Source organism: Salvia splendens, chromosome 16 (genome assembly GCF_004379255.2).
Source record: "Salvia splendens isolate huo1 chromosome 16, SspV2, whole genome shotgun sequence".
In the NCBI taxonomy this organism is placed as follows: domain Eukaryota; kingdom Viridiplantae; phylum Streptophyta; class Magnoliopsida; order Lamiales; family Lamiaceae; genus Salvia; species Salvia splendens.
In genome coordinates, this window is record NC_056047.1 from 19,356,286 (window position 1) to 19,382,706 (window position 26,421).

Sequence of the window (26,421 nt, forward strand, 5' to 3'; positions counted from 1 at the left end):
ATGCCAAAATAATGACACGAACACAAGCTTTAATTCAAATTGATTGATTTAATTTTGATTTATCTTGGTTTATGTTGTTGTACTTGATCAAGATGAAAGCCTTCTCTCCAACTATTATTGAATAAAATTATGACAATTTGAAGATTTTATATGATTCTAAAACTAAGAAGAAAAAATAAAATTTAAAATTATGTTATGGAGAAAATTTTTGATATAAGAGATTATTTTCGAAAGTTTTAGGCCTGAATAGCCCGATGGATTAGCCCGAAACTCCGTGGGTTAGGGCAAGGGTTGAAAATTTATGATCCGAATAGCCCGGCAACCCAAATGGGCTGGCTCGAACCCAAACGCGTTAGCCCGATTGACATCCCTACTATATAGTTCAGAATGTTGGGATATCATGTGACCCTCAGACAACAATGCATTCATCTTTTTTAATATTTAATTTATTTTTCTATTTTCCACATTTATCATTGATCCAACCTATTTATGTTTATATGACCACCTAACCATTCTATTATTCTCTAATATCTTTTCATATTATTTTCCCAAAACTATATTACTACTATACTATTAAAACATTATATTTATTGTAAAATTGATTAAAAAAATACAAAAAGTGACAAACTAAAAAATAAAATAAACAAACAAGAATTAGTACACGGTATAATATAAATTAATTACTACTATGTCGAAAATCATAGGGTTACAATTAAAATTAAATTCGCTGACCTTTCATAATTAGGGATTCAATTAACCGATCTTTCGTAATTTGGGATCGAGGCATACGTATTCTTCAGAATAAGGGATTTGTGATATTTTATCTTATTTATGTTCTTTTTTAATATTATTTCTCTCTAACCATTTATCAATGGCCTAAATTATCCCTTCAAATTTTTACTTAAATTCTATTACATAATTTTGAAGATCCATTCAATTTCAAATTCCTCTGCAAATTGATGCTGAGGGAGAAATTGCAATATCTCTAGTGGGAGGTATGACATCTACTACATGCTGTCCGCCTTTATTGGCAAGTTTATATTTTGATTCGAAAATCGGAGGCTGGAGAGAGAGGTGTGGCTGGATAGGGAGGCGGTGGCGACTGAGCTATCGAGGAGGTAGGAGGCGGAGGAGGAGGAGCTAGCGCCGGCGGCAGTGGCGGAGGAAGACGATGAGTAGCCGCCGCGGAATGGAATGGATTTTCCGCCTCCGATCTGGATGTACCTCTTCTCGGCGTTTTGGAGCCTAATTTTGGGCTTCGGGTCGGGTCTGAAGCTCTAATCGCCATTTTCGATCTGCACATAACAGAATTTCGATCACGAAAATTCTGCGATTCCACAGAAATTGATGCAGAAATCGCTGATTGATGGAATCATAGGACTTCTGATATTGGACTATTTGAAAAATTCATTAGAAAATTCAACCGCAATTGATTCAAACGAGAGATTCTTTTTGGAAACATTTCAATTGACGCTGGTTAGTCGATCAGAAGAATTTAGAAAAGGGGAAAATGAGAAATTGGGATGTTTGGATTATTAATAGGGAGTTTGGATTATAATAATATAGAATTGAGTTACCTCGCATCCAGTGATGAAGACAGGAGTTGAAGAAGACAATAAATTTCGCCCTTTGTTTTAACTTTGTACTCGCCCTTTCGTAATTTGCAGAGGAATTTGAAATTTGAACATTGGATGTAGAATTTAGGTAAAAATTTAAAGGGGCAATTTAGGCAATTGATAAATGACTAGGGGGAAATAATATTAAAAAAGAACATAAATAAGATAAAATATCACAAATCCCTTATTTTGAAGAATACGCATGTCTTGATTCCAAATTACGAAAGGTCAGCGAATTGGATCCCTAATTACGAAAGGTAAGCGAATTTAACCCCTTATTCTGAAATTTCTCTTATGGTCATGCTGAAGCAATCACAAATGTGGGCAAATATAATGATTAAAAACGAACCATAAAAGGCATTACCACAAAGACAGAGCAGAGGATTTTGTTCTCAGATTTATATTTTCAATCGCCGGGAAAAAATATGCCACCAAAGCAAATTCCGGCGTCCGTCGAAGTCGTCGACCTCGACAGTAGCGACGATGAAGGTGTCGCAGCTACTACAGCGAACCGCAAACCTGCATATCGCGATAATTTGCAAGCGAAGCCACCTAGTATCGGCGCAGCTCAGCTGGCGTCGACGGTGAATAATCAGTCAATTGAAGATCGAAGTTTCTGGAGAGCCGGAGCTTATGAAATTGGCACCACCAAATCCACTCTATTGCAAGGTGTGTTTCAATTTTGATAGGAGTAGCATTTTGTTTTTGTGTTCTGAAGCATATGTTCGGGTTTTGGCGTGTAATTGTAGGTGATCTGGAGCATGCGCGTGTTCATCCCAAGTTTCTACACTCCAACGCCACCTCTCATAAATGGGCATTCGGAGGTAATACTTTGTGTTGTGGTTTAATTGAATACTTGCTTAGACCTAATTTCATCCATAAAGTGAAAAATCATCAGTGAATTTTACTATGCCAAATCAAAGTACAGTGTTAATTATCAACGCACATTGGTGTTTGTTACTTCATGTATCACTGCATCGGCTTATTATGAGAAATGGAAGCATTAAAAAGGAAACGGGAATGAAGAGATGATGCTTTTGCTTTGCAAGCCTGCAACCTTCTAACCTGCACATCTTATTTGCAGCTATTGCTGAGCTATTGGACAATGCCGTGGATGAGGTAATCATTCTTACGGTTTCTGTTCAAATATCATGAATAATTTTACTGTGTAGTCGAGGAGGCTTGAGAAATCCATTGAATAGTTTCTCCCTCTTACTATAGTGATTCTGTGTTATGTGGTCTTTGATTGAGCTTGTGGAGCTTTGCTTAGTTGAAGAAGTGCACACAATCATTTAATTGTCTTGACTTCAATTGATTGTTGTCAAATTGTGTGGACCTTGAGACAAATATGCTTTAGTGACTAAGATTGCTAGGATTTTGTTGTGGTACTTGATTGCTTTATTTTGATGTTCAGCTTTTGACTTGCTATCCTCATAATGTATTTTGAGCCAGATAGAAAGTGGTGCAACTTTTGTGAATGTAGACCAGATTTATAATTCAAAGGACAACAGTCCCGCCTTACTCTTCCAAGGTTCAGTTAGTTTCGAATCTCGTCACCTCTTAAAACATTACAGTATGTTATCTTAAGGTTAATAGATCTTGGGGTGAAAACCCTCTATCTGCAGATGATGGGGGTGGAATGGATCCAGAAAGAATGCGGAAGTGCATGAGCTTGGGTTACTCATCAAAGACATCTAATACAACTATTGGGCAATGTAAGTGACTAAATCTCCCATCAGTTTTTTCCATTTGTTTCTTGGTGCCTTTGCCTGTATCAGGTCATAGTGCATGATGATTTGGTGCCTTTGCCTGTATCATGTCATAGTGGATGATGTTAGGGTTCTAACTATTTTGGGTTAGTTGCATATTTCAATTTTGTGCCAATACCTTCATTTTTCGTCTTTGCCCCCTTCAAAGAGCATGAAGGATCAAATTTTCTTTGGTAACTTATCTCCCTCCCTCACACACACACATACACACACACACCAGAAAAAAATGATGCATATGTTACCTTCAAGTCTGGGAGTTGTCTTCTCTGTTTCTTCCAATGAGGGGAAGAATGGTCCGAGCAAAGCTTTTCCTAACAAATTTCAATCTAATTACCCCATCCCCAGGATGAATATCTGTGAATTATATTTTCCTAACTGTGCTTTGGTTAGTTATTTACAACAATTAACTTTGGATCTAGGCATGCTATCTGATTTCTGAAACATATATTCTGTGTCAGACGGTAATGGGTTCAAAACAAGTACCATGCGGCTAGGAGCTGATGTGATTGTTTTTAGTCGTTCAAATCGATCCGGGTATTAGTTTTTCTCCCTACTGATCTTGGTTTTTGCTTTAGCTGCTGTTAAGACTAGAAAGTAGAAACGGTAAATCTGACACTTGATGATTTTTCATGCATCTATTATGCTCTTATACCTCTATGGAGATCGTTCATTTAGTGCAGACCTGCTATTCATATTTCTAGTTTCTATAATGTCTGAATTAATGTTTAGAGCATAAAAGGTAAATAATAATCGAGTTTGGCCGACCATGGAGTTAATCTTCTTCCACTCTCACCATACACTCCATTTGCTCTTATAAAAGGGATCAATTTTCTGCTGAACTCTCTATTGCACCCCTTCCTTCATCAGTCTGTGGCCTATTAGTCCAGTGTCTTCCAACATTTCTGCTATAGAACTAATCTGTTTTTGACTCGAGCTTGCTGTTTTATCCTTCAGTCGAGCAACCCAAAGTATTGGTCTTTTATCCTATACATTTTTGCGGAGAACAGGACAAGATGATGTGATTGTTCCAATGGTAAACTTTCAAATCTCAGTCTGTTCCTTTAGCGATGATATGTACATCGTATCAAAGGTCAATAGCATTTCCAAATTCTCTGAATATCTTTCATCATTCATGTACATTGGATGATTTGCAGATTGACTTCGATATTTCAGAGAACTGGGCTGAACCTATAATCTATAGCTCTAAGGATGATTGGTCCAGTAACTTGAAAACCATCCTCGAATGGTCTCCATTTGCTTCAAAGGATGATCTTATGCAACAGGTTCAATTGATGGAATCGTGCACTTTCTGAATCTTTGATTGGATCAACTTATGAACTCATGCCTATCTAAACCATATATATTGTAACTAAAGATTATGGTCTGTGTTTCCATTTCTATCCACATAGTATGCATCATTTCTACACATCTGTTTTCAGAGTCTTAAACTAGAGGCTAAGGTTGCATTTCACAGGATTCAGATGATAGTTATACTTGCCAGGCAGTGGACACCCATAGGTCTATGTAGCTTGAGAAGAATGTAGAATCTAAAGGGCATCATCATCTATTTATCTAGTTTGTACTCTGCGGAAAAGTACCCGGTTTTTGTGTCTGTGACCATTGTCAGTTCAATTATCACTCTGAAGCCTTTGGCAGAAATAGGTAGAGGATGAAATTACCTGCTGACACTAATTATATCCTGCAAGTTCAACAGCTGTTAGTTACTAGATTTCTTGTGATGTACTCCCTCCGTCCACGATTTAAAGAGCCCTTTTGACTCGGCACGGGTTTTAAGAAATTGTTTGGCTTTGTGAATAAAAGTAAAAGGAGAATGTGAGTGGAATGTGGGACCCATTTAAAGTATTAGTTTTATATTGGATGGTGAGTGTAAAAGTTGGTGGAATGTGGGGTTTGCATACTAAAAATGGAATAAAGTAAAGGGTTCTATAAATCTTGGACAAACCAAAATGGCAAAAGGGCTCTCTTTAAATGGTGGACGGAGGGAGTACTAGTTATTCCAGTTTTCTTACTCACGATTCATGTGTAGGCACTACTCTACTTTATGATACGGACTTCCAGTTCCCATAATATAGTAGTACGCCTTCCGTTCCATGTTAATAGAGGCGTTTCAATTTCTGCACTTGTTTTGGAAAAGTAATACTCCATCCGTTCCATAGTAATAGAGTCATTTTGTCATTTTGGTACGTTCCATAGTAATAGAGTTATTTCACTTTTTAGTAAAAGTTAATACATTTCTCCACGCCTACTTTACTCTCTCTTACTTTATTCTCTTTTCATCTCTCTACCTTTTTCATTTTCCACTTTATTCTCCATTTACTTAACTCACCTAACACAATTTTCTTAATTTCCGTGCCGAAAAGAAACGCCCCATTACTATGGAACAGAGGGAGTAATAAATAGTGAAGTGGAGAACTAGTAAATTACGAGGGAGAATATGTTCTCTCTCTTACTTTTTCTCCACTTTAACTATTTTTTACTCCATCCGTCCCACTTTAGGAGTCCCAATCAAGTTTGACATAAGTTTTAAGAAATGTAAATGAAAGTTGGTAAAAAGGACCGTGGAATGTGGGTCCCATTTTTATATATTATTTTTATAATAAAATGTTAGTGGAATGATATAGTGGAATGTGGGGCCTATTGCCATTTATGGAATATCCTAACTGTGACTCCTAATGTGAGACGGACTAAAATGGTAAACTGGGACATCTAAAGTGGGACGGAGGGTGTATTATTTTTTTCCAAAACGAGTGCAAAAAATTAAACGCCTCTATTAAGGCAGAACAGAGGGAGTACATAATTTATGTATGTGCTACATTCTGCATTTCAAAGTTATTCTTACTAGTTAGGAATATTGAATTAATTTTAGTTTTGCTTCCGGTGGATGTATTCTAATCTTCTTGCCTGCTATGTACTAATGTAATTTCTCAACCTTCTTTCTTACCAGTTTGAGAATTTGGGTTCACATGGGACAAAGGTTATAATATACAACCTTTGGATGAATGATGAAGGCATTTATGAATTGAATTTTGATGATGATCACGAGGTACTGTAGTTAGTAAGTTTCACTTTCCTGATATGAGCAGAGTCTAGGGCGTGTTTTTTCCTAAATACTAGTACAATATAGCTAAGAGTTTGACTTGGATTTTATCTCTTAGAGATCTCAATGAATAAAACATTGTGACGAAGCATGTCAATATTATATAGATTGGCCTCAGGATCCAATTATTGTAGATTTCTTGTGTGATGATTTCTGTGAATCTATGAATTACTTTTCTGCCAGCCTTCCCCCACTCCCAGTCTTTTATGTGCAGTTGTTTGATTGTGGTCATGTTCATTTTCAATGATACATTGAGGATGCATTATATTTTCATCTAATAATTATGTGTTTTCACTTCTCACTTTTTCAGGATATAACATTAAGAGATGAAGCTAAGCATGGGGGCACTGGAAACACAACCAAAACATCCAAGAGAGTTCTTGAACTGCAATCTCATATATCATACTGCATTCGCTTCTCGCTAAGGGTAGGTATATGTGACACTTTTTATTAGCACTAAAAATACCTGCAAGATAGCCAAAGGTCAGTACCGAATATCGTACACAGGGAAACAATCACAAATTGTCTATCTTCTACTAAGCTTCTTTTACTATTTGGAAAGCCGAAAGATTTTGGAATTTTGAAAATAAAAGCAAGTAAACAACTAATTGCAAGTAAATCACGGAGATAAATATATGAGATAAGAGAATTCCAGGGATGTGCGTTCACAGTTATGGTTATACAAATTCCACTACAATATCCTAGCATAGTTTTTACTTCAATAGAACGAGTCGCCTAAGTTATGCCCGTGCGGTGCAAACGTAGATTACTAACACTAGGAACGTCAATCCTAGATCCGTAACTCCCTAAAGCTCCCTAAAGCTCCTAAGACCCTTGAAAAGTCCTCAATCATCCCATAGCTTTTGGATCTCATGAAGCGGTCGCTGCGCACACCCCAGCGGTTGCTGGGCGTGTTCCTCTTTTCATGCACAACTTTCCCGGAGCGGACCGCTACTGGCTCAGCGGTGACCGCTGGCTGAGTTGCAGCGGACTGGTGGATGTCTTGAAAGCTCCAGATTTCCAACTTCGACTTTTAGCTATCTTTTTAGGCTCAAATATGCACATTTTTCACAAAACACGTCAAAATACCAAAATAGATAAAAACATAAAAAAATATGGGCATGAATAAAAACGGACCAAATAAAGACCTTAAAACTGTGCAAAATCCGAGCGTATCAATATGACTCTTACTTCTTCTTCCAATTATTCTTTTCAGAAGAACAAAAAACTACAAGGATCCAGTCTAAGGAATTGTTTTTCTGCAAGCAAAAGTCTGGAATGCCATGGTTTTGCATTTATAATTGGTAGAACAAGATGCATGGATCATATCTTATTTTGCATGATGTGGAGGTTGTATATGTAATTGCAACAAACTTTTACCTAGCACCTTAAAATTTACTTGAATATCGTAAATGGAGGTGAAACAACTAAAATTAATATTTTTTACCTTATCTTTTAGTTTTATTTTTAATTGTAAAATAAATGTAGTTCCATTGCAATATAAATGTACTTAGTAACTAGATTCCTTTTTTTAAACGTTTATTTTCTAGAATGAATCTGTTTGATTGTACTGCTATATGACATGTAAATTTTTTTGTTTGGGATGAGAACTTTTTCCAACTCCAAATATTCTCAGGAACTATATGAGTTTCCATGGATTTGTTGTTATTTGATACACACTATGGAGCTGCAGATCTTTCTAACTTGCGCACAGGACGAGTAATTGAACGACAAATGCATGCTATTTGTTTGATCAGTTTTATTTTCTTGTCGATGTGAATTACAATACTCTGCCTTTTCTCAGGCATATGCATCAATATTGTACCTCAAAAAGTTTACAAACTTCAGAATAATTTTAAGAGGGAAACCTGTTGAGCAGTTCAGCATTGCTGATGACTTGAAACACGCTAAGACAGTTGTATACAATCCACAAGTTGGCCAGGGGCTGAAAGAGGTACAATGTCATCATGTTACCGTGAAGTAGGTAACAGAAGTGTGATGTCATCTTTGTGATCATAATATAATTTGATCATGAAAATTTAAAGTGTTCTTGCTAATGTCATGACAAATTTATAGCAAGACTCGTAAAATGATGAGTTTGTTAAACATTGCCCAGCTTTTGATGATTGTGTTGGCTTTTGATGATTGTGTTGAAGCACATGGTAGCCATTCTTGGAATTTATGCAAACTAGGATATACCTTATTACTGCACTGATTGGTTAGGACTTAGGTGCACTAAGTTTTTTAAGTGGGGGATTTTAATTTCTATTCCACCATCCAAGGCTGACCTCTTTTTGATCCTCCCCTCCTTGCGAATCTCATAAATTAAGTAGGAAATCTTCCATGATAAAAGTAGTTTTTCTGTTCAACTATTCCTTTTTATTTTTTTTTCTCTCTTACATATTTTCTTGTTTGACTGTTTGAGATTTAGAAACTTCAATAAATTATTTATTTATTCATGGTGTAGGTGACTGTGAAGACTGTCATTGGCTTCATTAAAGAAGCTCCGGCACTTGGAGTTTGTGGATTCAATATATACCACAAAAACCGTCTAATCAGGGTACATTGTTTTACCAGACAGGAAATCCAGTTCTTCCTGCTTTAGTTTGTGTACATATATATTTCTGAACGATACATTGTGTTAATGTTTCTGTAATTCTGTATGTCTGTCTTGTAAAGAGATCTTCAGCAGCGTGAACTGAATATATTTTTGGTATAAATGCTACACAAGCTAATTTTTTTAATGAAAATTCTACATTATAACAGCCTTACTGGAAAGTCACCCCAGATGGCAATTCCAGAGGACATGGTGTTGTTGGTACGCTTAGTGATGGAAAGGTTTGGTATTGTGCTTCTTTTTTCTTTTTCTTCATATCCTAAGCTTCTAACTTTTGGTTACAGGAGTTCTTGAGGCAAACTTCATAGAACCAGCTCATGATAAGCAGGATTTCGAGAGATCAACTCTGTTCATTAAGCTGGAGGCAAGGTTGAAACAGATGGTTAGCGACTACTGGTATCATTCTTTACTCTTATTTCTCTTCTTGATCAGTGATTGTGATGTTCTACATGACACATAGCTTCATGAAATTCAAGACTTGATTCCTTATGTTTTAAGGTAGTTGCTTTCACCATTTCCATATCTTCCTTCGTTCCACCACCACCCACCATATGTAGGTGCAGATTCCTTCTCTCCCTCTCTGTAGCACTATAAACATTGTCATGCAGTCCGATGATTCTTTTGTATGACTCATTTTATATGAAATAAATTATTTTCCTTGCTAGCCATGTTGTGCTTATACTTCTCACAGCTTAGAACCATGGGAAACATTTGACAATTATAATTGGATAAGTGCTTCTGCATTGCGATTCTACCCCTCCCATCATATATCTACGTTCTTACGTGTCTTATTCGGAATAAAGACATAACCCTTCACTCAACTTTGAACAAAAAATTCCATTTGATTGCCTGTATCAATGATTTTGATTTTACATATTGATATTTCCTCTCACAACAAAATATTTTCTTTGTGCGTCAGTAAAAAAATCTTTTGGACTCAACTAATATATGCTACCCTTTTTCATGAATCATTTATAGAGATATGTTCAAGACTATCATCAACTATGTTCCCTGGATAAGAATGCTATCATTATAGTGAGTCAGAAATTAAAAGCCCTTTCCTGGGGTCTGACTTGCAGATTCCCTGGTTTTTTGGTGGTTGTGTCAATGTGATTGATTTTTTTAAACAATTCTGTTAAGAGTGATTAGTGATTTGGTCTGCTTTGTTTCTGGTAATTGATTTCAATTTTCTTGGTGAATTTGGATGGTAATTGCTGCATCGTGTTTTGTTGTGTTTTGTTATGACAAAAATCTCGTAACTGTAAATTTCAATCCATCTTTTCCATAACTACCCAGGAAAGGCCACTGTCACTTTCTAGGACATCAACCTGACGGCATGAGGAAGAGTAATGATGGTACTGCATAACTGAAATCAGCATGTTTAGATTACCCTTTTATTATGTAACTGGACCTCCTGCTTACTTCTTTTGACTGGTTCAGCTAGTGGAAACACCTACAGAAATAGTTTCAATCACATAACCGCAACTGCTGGGAGTGAGGCGGTAAGTCTACCCATCGCTTTGATCAGATCCTTTTAAATATTATGTAGTTAAGAACACATTTTACTAATGAACAAGACATCTGGGGAGCTTTTTTTAGCATATCTGCTGTTTTATTTTGGTGAAGAAATGATGAGAATTTTTACATACTGGAGTACTAATATAAGAAAGTGTGTTGCTGAATGGGTATGAATTTTCTTTGTAACGAATAATGAATTGCAATTTCTGGTTAATCTGATATTTTAATGATAAAGACTAAGTGTAGTAAAATGTTGCACCTATGTGCATATTTACATACATATGAACTTACAACCCGCATATACTTGTGTATTTTTTCTCAATAGAGCATGCATGTATAAACAGAGATGGAAAGATGAGAACACAGCAATGATAGAATGCAGTTCGTCCCTGAAGTCTCAATTAGCTTTAGGCCTTCAAGAAAAAGAACACAGCATTGTTTTATTTATCTCTGTTTCATGGCTTTGTCTGCAGTGTGATCAACCAGAAAACCCTCTAAATCCTGCAGCACTCGAGGCCATGGCCAAGGAGAACGACCAGCTATTCAGGAGGTATACCATATGTACAATGTAACTAGATATTTTATTAGTATTTTACATGTGTTATTATAACGTGCATAGAAATTGTAGACTTCCCTCAATATTAAGTAGGGTTTATCTGGCTTGACACACGCACAGACGAAGCCATGTTTTGTGTATGTATATTAATATCACTAACCAAACACGTATGCCATCTAGGTGTGACGAGTACAGGAAGAAGCAAGCTGAAATGACTCGAACGGTAAAGATTCACACTGACTTTATTCTAGACAGAAATCAAGTTTGTACTGTTTTGTCAGTTCCAAGAATTTCTAATATTATGAATTGCCTGGACCTAAATAGATAGAAGAACTAGAGAAGGAGTTGGAGGAAACAAGAAACAAATGTGCTAGAGTTTCCTCTTATTTGAGAATTCAGAGAATGGAAACATAAGATAGCATCTCTACTCAACTTTGGACTTCATGTATCATTTGCTAGCTCTGATTATGAACTCCTTTGCTAACCTTAGTAATGTATTATTACATTTGATTAGCCAATCGATTAACTCTCTCTCTCTCTCTCTCTCTCCCGATTTTCTCTTTGAAGCAAGCTGATATGTGGATTTTATAATATAAGTGATATATAATCCGCCTAAGTGTATATAATTACTCCATTTGAATTAAGTTACATTATATGACCTGAATATACTTGCGATTATTGGCAATAACCTATGGCTAATTAGTTATATGTAGTGCAGATTTCTGAAGAAGCCTAGTAAGTTACTCAAAACTAATTAGTCGTGAACTTAAAAAAGACCATATTATTGATGATTATGACTTGAAGAGATATGAGTCATTCAAGCTATTCAAGCCATATAATATTATGTAATTATGATAAAATATGCTAATATGTAAAATGATGCGTGTTTTGGATTATGGATGTTCATCTTCCATTCTTTAAGAATTTTTTTTGCAAACAAACAAATTGATTAGTAAATGAATAAGTTTTTCATGTTTTTTCTCAGCAAGTCAGATTGCTTTATGAGCTCTAAAGAATCCTTAATTCTCATTAAGATACTTTGTATTCGAGTCATAGTAATATGTATTTACTCAAGCCTTTACAAGAAATACTTCTCTTCTTTTTGGCTACTTGATTATGCTAAAAGAAAACATTCTATTGTTTAACATTTTCAATGAACAAATTTTACAAGATTCTAAGATAATTACCCTTACCTAGAGGTAGAGGTGCCCACGGTTCCGGAACCGGCGGTTACGGTTCGGAACCGCCGGTTCCGGTTTTGGAAATTGTCGAACCGGAACCGAACCGCAAGGGTGTTTCGCGGTTACGGTTCCAAAACTGCCGGTTTCAGTTTCGGTTCCGAACCGGCGGTTTTTTGGCAGTTTTTTTTACGGTTTTTCACGGTTCCAAACCGTCGATTTTTTGCGGTTCCAGCTTGGTTTCACGGTTTTCCGGCGGTTTTTTGCGGTTCCGGCACGGTTTCGGTTTGAAAATTTTTGAACTTGAACCGAACTACGGTTCAAAAATCGACGGTTTCGGTTCGGGTAAATTCTCACGGTTTCGGTTCGGAACTGTAACCGGCGGTTTCAGTTTCGGTTTTAACCGCCGGTTCGGTAAACCTTGGGCAGGTCTACCCTTACCCCCTATTTTTTTTGTCATCTTTTGTTTTTTTTATATACACAGATACTGCCAAATACATTACAACCTGCCCGTTTGTTTATTTTTATTTTTTAATTTTTATACTAAATGTTATTATTATCTTACAAAACAAAATCATAGCTTCACTATGAGTTAAAATCTTTATAAGGTTTGATTGTTCTAGATTGTTTCTATATTATTTTACTATCCTTTGTTTGTTAGTGAAATTCATCAACGAAGACAACCAGCGAGAAATTTTTTGTCAATAATTTTCTTCTTTTCCATAATAATATATTTATTGAGTTAAAGTAGAAAGATAAAAAGTAAGAGAGAATAAAATAAAAATATAAAGAGAGGATAAAATACTATGAGAGATAATAAATAGGACATAGTAATGTTTTTTAAGCTAAAAAGGAAAATTGATCGCTTGTAACGGAACATAAAAAATGAAATACTGCTCTCTTCGTTTCGGCCCCTAGAAATAGAAATTTTTTAAACACCACTAGTTTTAATGCAAAATTGGTAAAGTAAGAGAGGTAGAAAGAAAATACTATGTTAGTACTTTGTTTTTTTACACCAAATGTAATATATTATTCAACCAAATCCATTACGATTACATTGCGAATAAAAATTGGAATGCAATTCAACCAATACTTGCTTTCAGCTATAGAACCCGATGCCCGAGTAAGCATGTGGGCAACCTGATTCGCTGATCACCTTACAAACCTCATAAAGGATATACATCTTTCAAAAGCTGGCGACAATCTTCTACCACTGGCCCAAAGATAGATTCATCCTTCTATAACCATGTCACCTCAAGTACCACTGTTTGGGCATCCGTCTCGAACTCTATCTTCTTCCATCCCTTTCTTTTGACCAAACTCAGCACCTCTCTTAAGCTAAGAAGCTCGGCCATAAATAGGTCAGCCATCCTTCCCACCTGTCCGCACATCGCCGCTACCACCGTCCCTTCAAAATCTCGAAAAACCGCCCCACAACCTTTTTTTCTTTGACCCCGGGACACATCAGCATCTATATTGCATTTTAGCACACCATTATGTGGCTTCACCCATTTTTCCTCCAAGTGAGGTCTCCCACCTGGTGGACTAATACCATCCATGCCGTCAGAAAACTACGAGTAGCACCAATAATTCCTGTAGTTGAGCCATTCTCATTCAGCCAAATAATTTTGTTTCTGTTAAACCATATATGTCATAGCACAACAACCACTTCTTCAACTTCCACCTCTAAATCACCACTCACTATTTTTTCCAACCATTCAATTAACCCCCTCTCACCTGACGAGATTACCAGAACTCCAAGCTTCTGCCAACAATCACGAGCAAGATCACAAGAAATAAGACAATGGATAATAGTTTATGTCTCAAAGTTGCACACCGGGCAGATCATCTTTGGAACCTCCATCTGGCTCTTTCGCAATCGGTCCCTCATTGGAAGGAAATTTCTACATGCCTTCCATAAAAGATCCCTTTTGCTCCAGAGTCTACTCCACACCATCGAGTTTGTATCCACTTCAAGGAGTCTTGGCACAAAAACTTATATGCCGAGTGTACAGAAAAGATCCCTTTTGCTCCGGACACCAAAATAATGCACCCTCTCTAGAGCTCCTGGCCAGCGGGATGCCCAACAGCTGCTCTGGTTCTTCTTCATTAAACACAACTCTCACCACTGCTTCATTCACACATGTGCCCCCTCAAAGAACAACTCTGACACTGTAGCATCACGAATCGATCATCTCTACAAGAGATTGGATGGAGTTAAGTCAACACTCGACCACCAATTTTCCTCATAAATGTGAGTTTCTCTTCCATCGCCAATGTGTTGCCTAAAGCCAGCCTTCAAGCGATCTTTGTTGTCACTAACCCACTCCAAAACGAACTTTGATTACCACCTTTCCAACATCAAGAATCCCATGTCGAGAAAAATATCGAGCTTTAAGAACCTGTCCAAATAGCGAGTTAGGATTCTCAATCAATCTCCATAGTGCTTTCCCAACATCGAGATATTAAATTCTTTCAACTTTCAAAAACTCATACCTTCTTTACATTTTGACACACAAAGTCTATCCCAAGCTGCCCAATGAAATATTTTATTTTATTTTTCGTATCACCCCAATAGTAACCATTTAACATTTTTCCAAGGTCATCACAAATGCCTTCTGACAGTAGGAACATATTCATCCAATAGATATGTTACTTAATATTAATATGACTAAGGGAGTATAATAAATGAAAAAATACAGCAATTTGGTTATATTATTATTATTATTATTATTATTATTATTATTATTATTATTATTATTATTATTATTAGAGGGAACATCTTTTTTAGTACATCAACTATTTCAAATGAGCAAATTTAGTCCGTAACATTTCATAATATCTTTTGAGGTCCATCACTTATAAGATAATATCAATTCTACTACTTTTTGGCTATTCCCAATATTTTTATGACCAAAGCACCCTTAGAGCATCTCCAGTGGTTCTGGACATGCAATAGCCCTCCCATAGCCTTGACACTGCCACATCATCAGCACTAAAATCCTCCTGCCACATCATCTGGACATGCAACTGGACAAGCAACTGGACATGCAATAGCCCTCCCATAGCCTATCCACATCACTAATAACAATTATATAATTTAATTTACAATCGTAGCAACATACGTAATTTAATTTACGAGATAAATACAGGAAAAGTGAATAATACTATTAAAATTTTAAAAAGTACAATAATTTTAAAAAAGTACAAAAATTAAAAAGTACAATAAAAAAAATTACATAATTTTAAATAAAAACTAACGCCTTGCAATCCTCCGCGCCCACAACTCTTCAATTAAATCCTTTTGGAGTCGAATATGAGCATCCGTTTGACGCATGTCGACATGTGCTTGGAGGAGGGCTTCTTCATCGTGAGGTACCCCACCTCGTACGTTGGCGGCGGCGACGCCGTGGCTTGGACCTGCTTCATTATCGTCGTTGACCCAATTAGTCAGTTGTACACCTTCATCTTCGACAATCATATTGTGCATGATTATACAGGCGTACATTATATCAACAATGCAGTCGACATTCCACAAATGCGTTGGTCCCCTAATTGCCGCCCATCGAGCCTGGAGCACACCAAATGCGCGCTCCACGTCCTTGCGTGCCGACTCCTGGCGTTCCGCAAAGTAGGCCTTCCTCTCATCCGATGCGCATCTGATCGTCTTCACAAAGACGGGCCACCTAGGGTATATCCCATCCGCCAAGTAGTAGCCCATATCATGCTGGTTGCCGTTGGCGACAAAACTGATGGCCGGACCGACGCCCTGGCACTGCTCGTTGAAAAGGGGTGACGAGTTGAGGACGTTTAGGTCGTTGTTCGAACCGACTATCCCAAAATACGCATGCCAAATCCACAGCCGGTAATCAGCTACGGCCTCGAGGATCATCGTGAGATTCTTTCCCTCGTAGCTGGTCGTGTAGAACCCCTTCCAGTCAGCGGGACAGTTCTTCCACTCCCAATGTAATACAATCTATGCTGCCTAACATTCCCGGGAACCCATGCTGATCCCCGTGCATCCGCAGCGTATCCCGGCAATCTTCGGGGGTAGGCTTTCGGAGATACTGATCACCGAATACTTCAATCACGCCATGACAGAAATACTTCATACATTCAATGGCAGTCGTCTCACCGATGTGGAGGTATTCGTCCCACATGTCTGCCGAAGTCCCGTAGGACAACTGCCTGATTGCCGCAGTGCACTTTTGAATAGGGGTGTGGCCGGGTCTGCCAGCCGCATCGTGCCTGAAGCGGAAATACAGATATCGATGCTCCAAAGCGTTAACAATACGCATAAACAAGTCCCGCCTCATCCTAAAACGACGCCTGAAATGGTTGGCGTTAAAACGCGGCTCCTCTGCGAAGTAATCTGTCAACAGGCGCTGATGTGCAGCTACATGATCACGATCAACCACTTCTCGACGGTGGACAACTGGTCGTGGGCGAGGTACCGCCGGCTGCATATAACTCTGCAGCCATCGATCATCCTCACAGCTCGTATAGGTATCTAGCTCTTCGTTCATCATATGCTCATACTCATCAGCATCCCCACCATGACTACCACCACTACCACCGGCATTACTCATTTCTCGTTGTTGATCTTGTACAGAAATTAATTAAGATAGAGAGAGTACTCGTTAAAACAAATGGTGCGAATGAAAATGATGTCCAAAGCGCGTATATATAGTGTTTCGAAAAATTAAAAAAAATAAAAAAAATCTGACGCCGGTCTGACGCCGATCCGGGGCCTACAATGGTTCCAATGGTTCGCCGTCAGCACCGGCGTCCGCGAAAAATCGGCGTGCCTTTGCCGACGCCGCCATTAGAGATGCTCTTAAGCTCATGAAGGACAATTCAATCTATTTACCCTCTCATTTTCATTAAAGTATGTAATTTATTTTTCTTTCTTTATTCATCCACTTTCTTCTTTCTTCTAATTTATTTGGGATTAAGTTTAATAGTTTCTTATACTATTATTATTAATATATACCATACCTTATTTGAACATTATGATATTACTTTATAGTGTAGTTAATACTTTTATATGATTATATTCTCAATTATTTAGATAACATTAAGATAAATATTTTATTTTAATGAATCTCATAATTTGTATTGCACTTAAAAATAACATATTCTTTTATGTATGATTGAAAAATTAATATTCCATCTAGTAAATTGAACTACTTTTATATACAAATATTGTATAAGTATAATGTTTACATATATTTATCCCTAAATTATTTCACTATTAATATTAAATATAGTACAATGATTTAAAATATTACAAATAAGTAAAACTAAACGTAAATATTTAATAGTGATAGAATATTAATATCATTAAGATATTTTTATTTTAAAATTAAAATTAGAGGGAATATCTTTTTTGTTACATCAACTATCACAAATTATATTCCCTTCGTCCGTCTGTAGTAGATGCGTTTCATTTTCAGCACTCGTTTTGAAAAAATAAAAATAAATAATTAAAATAGAGAAAATGTAAAATAAGAGAAAAAATAATATAGTGAAGACTCTTAACTATATTATTCTCTTTTTTACTTTACTTTCTCTCTACTTTAACTATTTATTATAATTTTTCCAAAACGAGTGTTCATAATGAAACGCCTTTACTACAGAGGGACGGAGGGAGTATACTTTAATGAAAATGAGAAGGTAAATAGATTGAATTGCCCTCATGGCCTTAAGGGTACTTTGGTCATGAAAATATTTGAAATAGCCAAAAAGTAGTTGAATTGATATTAATTTATAGTTGATGAACCTCAAAAGATATTATGAAATGTTACGGACCAAATTTACTCATTTAAAATAGTTGATGTACTAAAAAAGATGTTCCCTCTTGTTATTATTAATAGTTAGGCCTGCAAATTCGGGTACCCACGAGTACCCAAACCCGAAATCACAAAAATATCATACCCAATACCCGACCCGTATATGAGTTCGGGTACCCTAATACCCGATGCGGGTACCCGACCCCAATAAATTGGGTACCCATAAACCCTAAATTATTATATTTTAAATTTATTCGATTTATATAAATTATATTGTGATGAGAATCGAAATTAGTAAAAATAAACAATACTATTAAAACTATTTATTGACTATTATTAAAAATTTACCCTTCAATTTTAATACTTTATTTTTCTCTAAATTATGATTCTACTGCCATATATATTTATATAATAGACATTAGACAAATAGACACTACTCAAAAGAGATTAAAAATAAATTTTTTAAATTTTAAATAAACATTGTAATAAAACTGAGAAAACATAATTATATATTGAAAAGATAACAAGTAAGAACATATATAATGCAACATGATGTTTAAATAAAAATATTTATCACAAATACATAATTAATCGGGTTTAATCGGGTAAGTTGGGTACCCTAATATGGGTTTCGGGTACCCTAAACCCGAAAAATCTTAACATTAACTACCCAAACCCGTACCCGAATCCATAATTTCGGGTTTTGGGTTCGGGATTGGGTATACCCGAAACCCGAGGATTAGGGGTGAGCTAAAAAACCGGAAACTGAATATCTGAACTGAACCAAATCGAAATTTTGAAATTCGGTTATTTCGGTTTTGAAAATATAAAAATTTTGGTTTTTCGGTTCGGTTCGGGCGAAGAAAAAAACCGAATAACCGAATTTATTTAATATAAATATAATATATATATATATATATATATATATAACTGTAACCCTAAAAAAATTTCTGCATCCATTCCCAATCTGCCTCTCCGCCTCCATTCTCAATTTCTCCACCTCCATTCTCAATTCTCAATCTCTCTTCCTCCACTCTCAACTCCGGTTTCCACTCTAAGTCTCTAACCCTAAAGGCTAAATCTCACGAGCTCTAAACCTCCAACCCGTCGCCTATCTCTGTTCCAACCCATCGTCTCCAACCATCCACGCCGTCTCCGCCCTCCAGCAGTGCAGCTGTGCTTCAGCCATCCGCGCCGCCTTTGGCCGTGCTCCAGCCATCCACGCTATCTTCAGAAGAAGGTAAAATCTCAAACTTATCTATTTCTTCACAGCTCTCAAATTAGTGTTCAAAATTAAAATACTTCTAATGTTATTGTGTTTAGGCATTAATGTGTTCTTTAGACGATAAGTATTTGGATATGTTCTTTTAGGAACCACAAAAGAAGATAAGACAGATAAACTTTGATATTTAAAAATGAATATTGCAAGTATTGAAGCTGAATTCATATGCTTAAATTAAGTGTTATGATATTTAAAAATTGGATGCTCCCTTAATCATCCAGATCTGCTGCCCCAGATTCAATTTTTTTATTCTTATTTTCTCAACCTATCTACTGTTAGTAGCATTTCTAGTTTCCTTATACATTCATATATTCTATGCTTCATTGTACATAACTTATGGCATTATTTTGTATTTCAGATTTTACAAAGTTGATTCAATGCTTATGATAAAAATTATGGCCAAAGCTCATCCCGTGGAACGAAGAAGATTGAAGACTTGTGAATGGATTTACATTGTTAATTTGTTATAATATGTTGTAAATTAATTAGATATCATGAAACTTTATTTTTTATTATGTTTTGGTGGATGTTATTTATGTTACTATGATTTTTTGTGTTATTTTCGATTTTAAGTTTTTAGGCTTTTTAAAATTGTACAAAATTTCGGTTTTTTGGTTTATTTCGATTTTTTAAGTTTGGTTTTCAGTTTCGATTCGGTTTTAATTTTAGCCTAAATACGATTTTTCGATTTCGGTTTGATTTGGGTGAAAAACCGAACCGAAACCCGAATGCACACCCCTACCGAGGATTAAATTTTCACCCCTATTAATAGTTTTTGGAAAGCATTTCGTCATCAATTTATCTACACGGGTCGGCTTACCACCGGAACCGGGTACGAATCGAATTCGACTCCCGAATATTGAAGCGTGACCCGTTTCCTCCTACTCTCTCTCTCTTGACTGAAGCAGCTAGAAGCCGAGGAAGACGATGGAAATTGGCCTGTTGATCAATTAAATATTCATACTATTTAGCAGAGATTATTCACCAATAGGCAGTATTGCTGGAACAATTTCTGAAACAAGAGGAAATTGAATTCAAAAAATGAGGAAGCGAGATTTAGCAATCCTGATGCTCTCAGCTTTCGCGATTTTCTTCTCTCTCCAGGTATGCTTACACTTAATTCTGCAAATCGTTCGTTAAACCCTAGCAGAATGCTTGTTTGACTCAATTTCCAAGGCCAATTCATTTTTTATTGATGAATGTAGCACGAGGGTGATTTCTCGTTCAAAGAGGCGTGGTTCCATCTTTCCGATGAGTATCCGATAAAGTACGAGGGCGACCGCCTCCCGCCGCCGATTGTCGCCGATCTGAACGGCGATGGGAAGAAGGAGGTTCTCATAGCCACGCACGATGCAAAAATTCAGGTATAGAAGTGGAGCACTATTGATTTTCGTATACTATCAAAATATGAGATTGTTTCTTACTAAAAAAAAAATGAACAGCTGCTAGACTTAAATGTGTTGTGAAATTTGCTAGAAACAGCTATCTACCTTGATGCATTGTTAAACAAACCAGCTTTAGTTAACATCAAAACAGAATGTAAAAGTCATAAGAACGCAACCCTTAATTTTTTCTCCTAAAAAGCTAATTGACGTGTCTTTTGTATATTAACTGTAAATCGAATATGCATTTAGGTTTTGGAACCTCATTCAAGACGTGTGGACGAAGGGTTTAGTGAAGCACTAGTGCTGGCAGAGGTCTCTCTTTTACCTGACAAAACCCGCATAGCTACTGGGAGGCGTGCTGTGGCAATGGCTACTGGAGTTATTGAAAAAACATACAACAAAAGGGTAGCACGAAAGCAGGTCTTAGTTGTTGTGACATCAGGGTGGTCTGTCATGTGCTTCGACCACAACCTCAAGAAGTTATGGGAAGAAAATCTGCAGGTGCATTAGAAGATTCATATTGCTCTTATGAAGTTCTCCTTACTTGTGCACTGATTCCTTTTTTTCTTTGACAGAAGGATTTTCCGCATAATGCTCATCACAGGGAGATTGCTATCTCGGTTAGTAATTATACATTGAGGCATGGAGATGCTGGCTTGGTGATTGTTGGTGGGAGAATGGAGATGCAGCCTCATGTATGCTACTTATCCTCAGAATATGCATAGTGTTCTATTGAAATTCTTTTTGCCCTACCAGGATTTTGAAGGAAATCTTTAGAATGTTTTTCAGCATTTGTAGTTTCCTTAACATTACGCCTAATTTGTGTGCAATATGCATACAGCTGTAGAAGTTACATAGATAGTCTTGGAATTTTCAAAGTTGTGTGTGAGGATGTTCAGACTTCAGACTGCTTATTTTTTGAAAGGTTTTCTGATCTTGGATTCTTAGTAGTAGTCATCATTTGTTAGTTATTCCAACTGATGAAGTGATTTTAATATGACTTAGTTGGTCTTCTAATCAGTCTTGGAAAATTATGCTATTCCTCCTCTTTAAATGGACTTCTGACTTTTCTAAACATGCAATTTCCTTTAGGATGTTTTATGAATGTTTGGTTTTAGGACACTGCCATCTCTTTGTATGATGCTTTACTCTAAATTTCTAGTTGCTTTTATCTCTATTTGATTATTTTTTAAATCCAGGTGCATATTGATCCTTTTGAGGAGATTGAGATGGCTGAGAAAAGAGCTGAGGATCACAGAAGAAGTGCCACTGAAAAGGATGTAAGAACAGTCATGATGTTGATAGTGATGAATTTGTGATTTTTATTTTGTTGAATGGATGAAAATTCCAAAAAATTGATTCAAGCAGGAGATAAAATTATTTTATATGTTCACTCTAGGTACACAAAATTAGTTGGCTGTCTATGACTCAATATGCGTATTTTATGTTTACTGTACTCTAATTCATTGTGTTTTCAGGAGTCTGAAAATGCAGGAACGGTAGATTTACGACACTTTGCTGTTTATGCTTTTTCTGGCCGGAGTGGTGAACTGCGGTGGACCAGGAAAAAAGAGGCAATCATTTATTTTCACCAATTTTCATTCTTTTGATGGATCAATTCCAATTCCAAATACATTTTTTTATTCATTTAGACTAACAGTTAGTAGATCGGATTATTTCCGTACATGTGTAACAAAATCAACTACTAAAATGTGCTATCTTTTTCCCCCTCCCACGGACTATTTGTAATGTGCCCTCAAGCTGATTTCAAATTTCCTATCTGCAGAACATTGATGCGCAGACATCTGATGCAGCACAATTGATTCCACAGCACAACTACAAGCTCGACGTCCATGCATTAAATACCCGTCATCCTGGAGAGGTAAGCTACTTAATAAAATTTGGCTAAGAGGCTGATGATTGATATTGTTTATGGTGAGCTCATTAATTGCTGCGCTGACTTTAAAAACAATTGTCGAGTGTATTTTAGAGAATATATGGGAGTCGTTTTTTGGGGGGGTGGGGGGAAGCAGGTAAAAATGTATCTCGATAAGTTTCTATGGAATAATAATGTACTCTTGCCTCTCGACAAACCATTTCTTGACAAATATACCCTAGTACATGTTTTGTCTCTATAGTAGTGGACTGCACCAACCTTATATACTCTTTCATGTATGTGTTGTACGAAGTTATGGTTTGAAATTTAATAGTTAGGGCTTAGGAGATGTAGAAAGATGAGAAGGGGATAGCTCTAGTGAATCAGCTTTTGGTTCTCTTTTCAGTAAAATAGACATTATTTTCAAAAAGCACATATCATGTGCATTTGTAATCATAGGAGATGAAATGCATTCATCAAGTTTCCGTAATTATATGGCTGAATGCAGGATCTACATTTGGACTTGAAATGATAAGCAATTTCAAATGTTTGTTGGATATTATTAATAATTACCAACATGGAAGACATTAAAGTTACGTCCAAGTTTCTCTTAATTATACAATTCTAGTTACTAGGTGTTATTGTTTGTAATCGTGACATATGAGAAGTGCTGGCAAAGTCTCACTCCACATTCACATTCTTGTAATGCTCATTTCAAGTGCTTGGTTCAATTATCCTACCTTATTGTCTGTTCGATATTTTTTCAACTCTATTGGCATAATGATGAAGAAGTTACATAGTTGTTCTCTGTTGTAGTTTGAATGCAGGGAGTTTAGAGAATCCATTCTAGGGGTCATGCCACATCATTGGGTAAGTTGGGAAATTTTGTTCGTTCTCATCCCCAATACATGATCTTTGATTTGATGTAAAGTTGATTCATGATTTTGACAATTTTGAATTGCATGTTATCAGGAACGCCGGGAAGACACTGTACTAATGCTGGCACATTTCAGGCGTCACAAGAGGAAAACACTGAAGAAATTACCTGGCAAGTCAACTAACTACCCTTTGCACAAGCCTGAAGAAAAGCAATCTCCTGGAAAGGATGTGACGAAAAAGATCTCCAATGCCATTGAAAAGACAGTTAACATGGCTAAATCAGCAAAAACAAAGAAAGTGAGTTTTCAATAGTTCTTTCAGTATATAATTTCCTTTTTCTTCTCATTTGCCCACTGATACAGTAAGAGGCTTGTAGGATGCAGTGTAGTTGTTGAGATGCTTTTACCTGTATTTAATGCATCTTTACACATGGCACTTAGTTCTATATCCATTTCAAAGTTAAATATTTCAGATTCCGAATTATATTAGATTTTAAGGAAGATGTTGCAATGTTTATTTCAAAGTTATATTGGCCTTTTGGCAGTACTCATTTTCGTATTTTCTGATCACTTCCTTGATTTGACTCTGCAGAATATGCCTTATATACCTACTATAACAAATTACACTCAGTTGTGGTGGGTACCTAATGTTGTTGTTGCTCATGAGAAGGAAGGGATTGAAGCTGTTCATCTGGCATCTTGGCGCACACTATGTAAGGTGAAAATCAGAGATAGAGAAAGATTTATTCTCAGGTGTCTATATCATCTCATAATACACACACACGTACAAGAAGAGAACAAAATTATGGAAATTTGGCTATTGTGTGCTAAGTATTCTATTGAAAGCTTTTTACCTATGGTTGGGTATCATCATTATTTGGGGTATATGTTGATGTTTATCATCTACAATATCATTGGCCAATTAGCGAGTGATTTTGCTGTGAGCCTGTGATTCGATTGTAGCATCACAGCTATATTTTTATTCATTTCCTGGATATACGTGACTTAGCTCGAGTTTGTTTTGTGTGCTTTTGCTTTCTTTGTACCTTACGACTTCATATATTGAATTGATTTTGAAACCAGCTGCATCTTCAAGAAGGTGGACTTCATGCTGATATTAATGGAGATGGTGTCCTAGATCATGTTCAGGTGATCTTTTGCTCCAAACTAACAGGGATTTTGTGATTACTAGTGCATTTAGACTAGTTGAGGTGATTCATCATGTTATTTAAGGCACTTTCTGTGCTTTGTCTCATCCATAGGTGGTTGGGGCGAATGGTGCTGAGCAGACTGTTGTGAGTGGATCTATTGAAGTGCTGCGCCCCTGTTGGGCTGTTGCTACATCAGGCGTCCCAGTTCGGGAACAACTTTTCAATGCCTCTATATGTCATCACGCTCCTTTTAATCTATTCCAACATGGGGAGTTCTCCAGAGGTTTTGGTCGACATACAGATTTGAGTTCTTTGGAGGTTGCAGCACCCATTCTGATCCCCACAAATGACGGCCACAAGCATCGCAAGGGAAGCCACGGTGATGTCATCTTCCTAACAAATCGAGGCGAGGTATGCTGTGCTGTCCCTATGTACTTAATTTCTCCTTTTGAATTACATGCCCCCATGAGTGAAGTTACTGTTCATCTCCTTAACTATTCTATGGCCGTTGAAGTTTGAAATCCCAATTTCACGTGTTCTTTCTACTGAATACGTAAGAAGCTCTCCAAGTATACTCTGGATTGAAGATGTATTACTTATGTTTCAGGTTACATCATACTCTCCAGGCTTGCATGGACATGATGCCATCTGGAATTGGCAACTCCTGACAGGCGCTACATGGTCAAACCTTCCATCTCCATCTGGGATTAGTGAATCTACTGTCATCCCCACACTAAAGCCATTTCCACTGCGCCAACACGACAACCAGGATTTGATTCTTGCAGCAGGGGATCAAGAAGCCGTTGTGCTATCTCCTGGAGGAGCATTGCTGACAAGTGTGAATCTCCCTGCACCTCCGACACACTCTTTGGTTTGCGATGATTTCTCAAACGACGGGCTGACAGATCTCATTCTCGTGACCTCTAGTGGGGTGTATGGTTTTGTCCAGACGAGACAGCCAGGCGCTTTATTCTTCAGCACGCTCGTGGGCTGCCTCATCATCGTGATGGGGGTGCTCTTCGTCTCCCAATACCTAAATTCTGGCAAGGGAAAGCCCCGTCTTTCGTCGCAGCAACTCTAGCAAACCTCACTAACAAGACAAAAGATGCATTTTCCATCTCCCCCCTTCCCCCCTGACTAGGTACAAAGATCGCAGAAAGAAGAAGCACCGCTATAGGCGAAGGAAGGAACGAGGTGCGAGTTCAGATACATCATCCGTCGCCTGGTGAGCTTTTACATAGCTAGCTAGCCATGAACTATAGAAAAGATCGATATCTATGTATAGATCTGTTTTGTGAGAATCACATTTTGAGGCGATTACTGACTAATTAATGATACTACTTTAACCATGAATCTATATTGTTATGCTCTTGCATTTAGTTTATAATTTCGTGGTCTAATTTAGAGCCATTTTTAATTTTGATTGTAATGATTAGAGATGAGTTTATGAGGTGTGATAATGGACCAGTCACTCTGCTGTGTGTGTAGCTGCTCTTTGGGTCTCACATGCAATCAATGTTATCTGGCCTGATGTATTTGTTTTGTGGGGAAAATACATTTGGAGTTAATGAAATTGATCTTTCAATATGGCCACACTTTGAAAGGTAGGGCATTTCATCATCACTCTGATAAAACTCCAACATCTCAAACACATTCCCATCATGCATCAGACTGCCACATACACT

General features: G+C 36.9%; 2 protein-coding genes and 1 long non-coding RNA gene across 3 annotated transcripts; 2 read left to right on the forward strand and 1 right to left on the reverse strand.

Moving 5' to 3' along the window:
- Nucleotides 1-864: 864 nt before the first annotated feature.
- On the reverse strand, nt 865-1,830 carry LOC121771934. The gene is made up of 2 exons (XR_006044222.1): nt 1,578-1,830; nt 865-1,295 (listed from the first exon to the last, which is right to left on the reverse strand). It is a non-coding gene; the product is annotated as an uncharacterized LOC121771934 (long non-coding RNA).
- Nucleotides 1,831-1,958: 128 nt separating this feature from the next.
- LOC121771933 (protein MICRORCHIDIA 2-like) lies at nt 1,959-11,737 on the forward strand. Its single transcript, XM_042168834.1, has 19 exons — nt 1,959-2,285; nt 2,366-2,440; nt 2,701-2,735; nt 3,069-3,147; nt 3,242-3,331; nt 3,844-3,919; nt 4,340-4,418; nt 4,540-4,668; nt 6,351-6,449; nt 6,814-6,930; nt 8,308-8,457; nt 8,971-9,063; nt 9,270-9,321; nt 9,405-9,516; nt 10,417-10,475; nt 10,561-10,622; nt 11,112-11,188; nt 11,375-11,417; nt 11,519-11,737. The coding sequence occupies exons 1-19, from the start codon at nt 2,042-2,044 to the stop codon at nt 11,606-11,608; spliced, it is 1,761 nt and encodes a 586-aa protein (XP_042024768.1). The 5' UTR covers nt 1,959-2,041; the 3' UTR covers nt 11,609-11,737.
- An 8,525-nt stretch (nt 11,738-20,262) lies between these two features.
- On the forward strand, nt 20,263-26,123 carry LOC121772687. The gene is made up of 13 exons (XM_042169881.1): nt 20,263-20,550; nt 20,652-20,810; nt 21,081-21,332; nt 21,407-21,526; nt 22,031-22,111; nt 22,310-22,405; nt 22,618-22,713; nt 23,524-23,577; nt 23,680-23,883; nt 24,178-24,303; nt 24,669-24,734; nt 24,848-25,147; nt 25,344-26,123. The coding sequence occupies exons 1-13, from the start codon at nt 20,488-20,490 to the stop codon at nt 25,815-25,817; spliced, it is 2,091 nt and encodes a 696-aa protein (XP_042025815.1). The 5' UTR covers nt 20,263-20,487; the 3' UTR covers nt 25,818-26,123.
- The last annotated feature ends 298 nt before the right edge of the window (nt 26,124-26,421 follow it).

Excerpts from the sequence above, each read along its gene's own strand:
- LOC121771933 (XM_042168834.1), top strand. The coding sequence starts at position 2,042 with ATGCCACCAAAGCAAATTCCGGCGTCCGTCGAAGTCGTCGACCTCGAC. Across the intron at positions 4,669-6,350 it reads AGGATGATCTTATGCAACAG|TTTGAGAATTTGGGTTCACA; the intron begins GTTCAATTGATG and ends CTTTCTTACCAG. Across the intron at positions 9,517-10,416 it reads CAGATGGTTAGCGACTACTG|GAAAGGCCACTGTCACTTTC; the intron begins GTATCATTCTTT and ends ATAACTACCCAG.
- LOC121772687 (XM_042169881.1), top strand. The coding sequence starts at position 20,488 with ATGAGGAAGCGAGATTTAGCAATCCTGATGCTCTCAGCTTTCGCGATT. Across the intron at positions 22,112-22,309 it reads GAAGTGCCACTGAAAAGGAT|GAGTCTGAAAATGCAGGAAC; the intron begins GTAAGAACAGTC and ends TTGTGTTTTCAG. Across the intron at positions 22,714-23,523 it reads ATACCCGTCATCCTGGAGAG|TTTGAATGCAGGGAGTTTAG; the intron begins GTAAGCTACTTA and ends TCTCTGTTGTAG.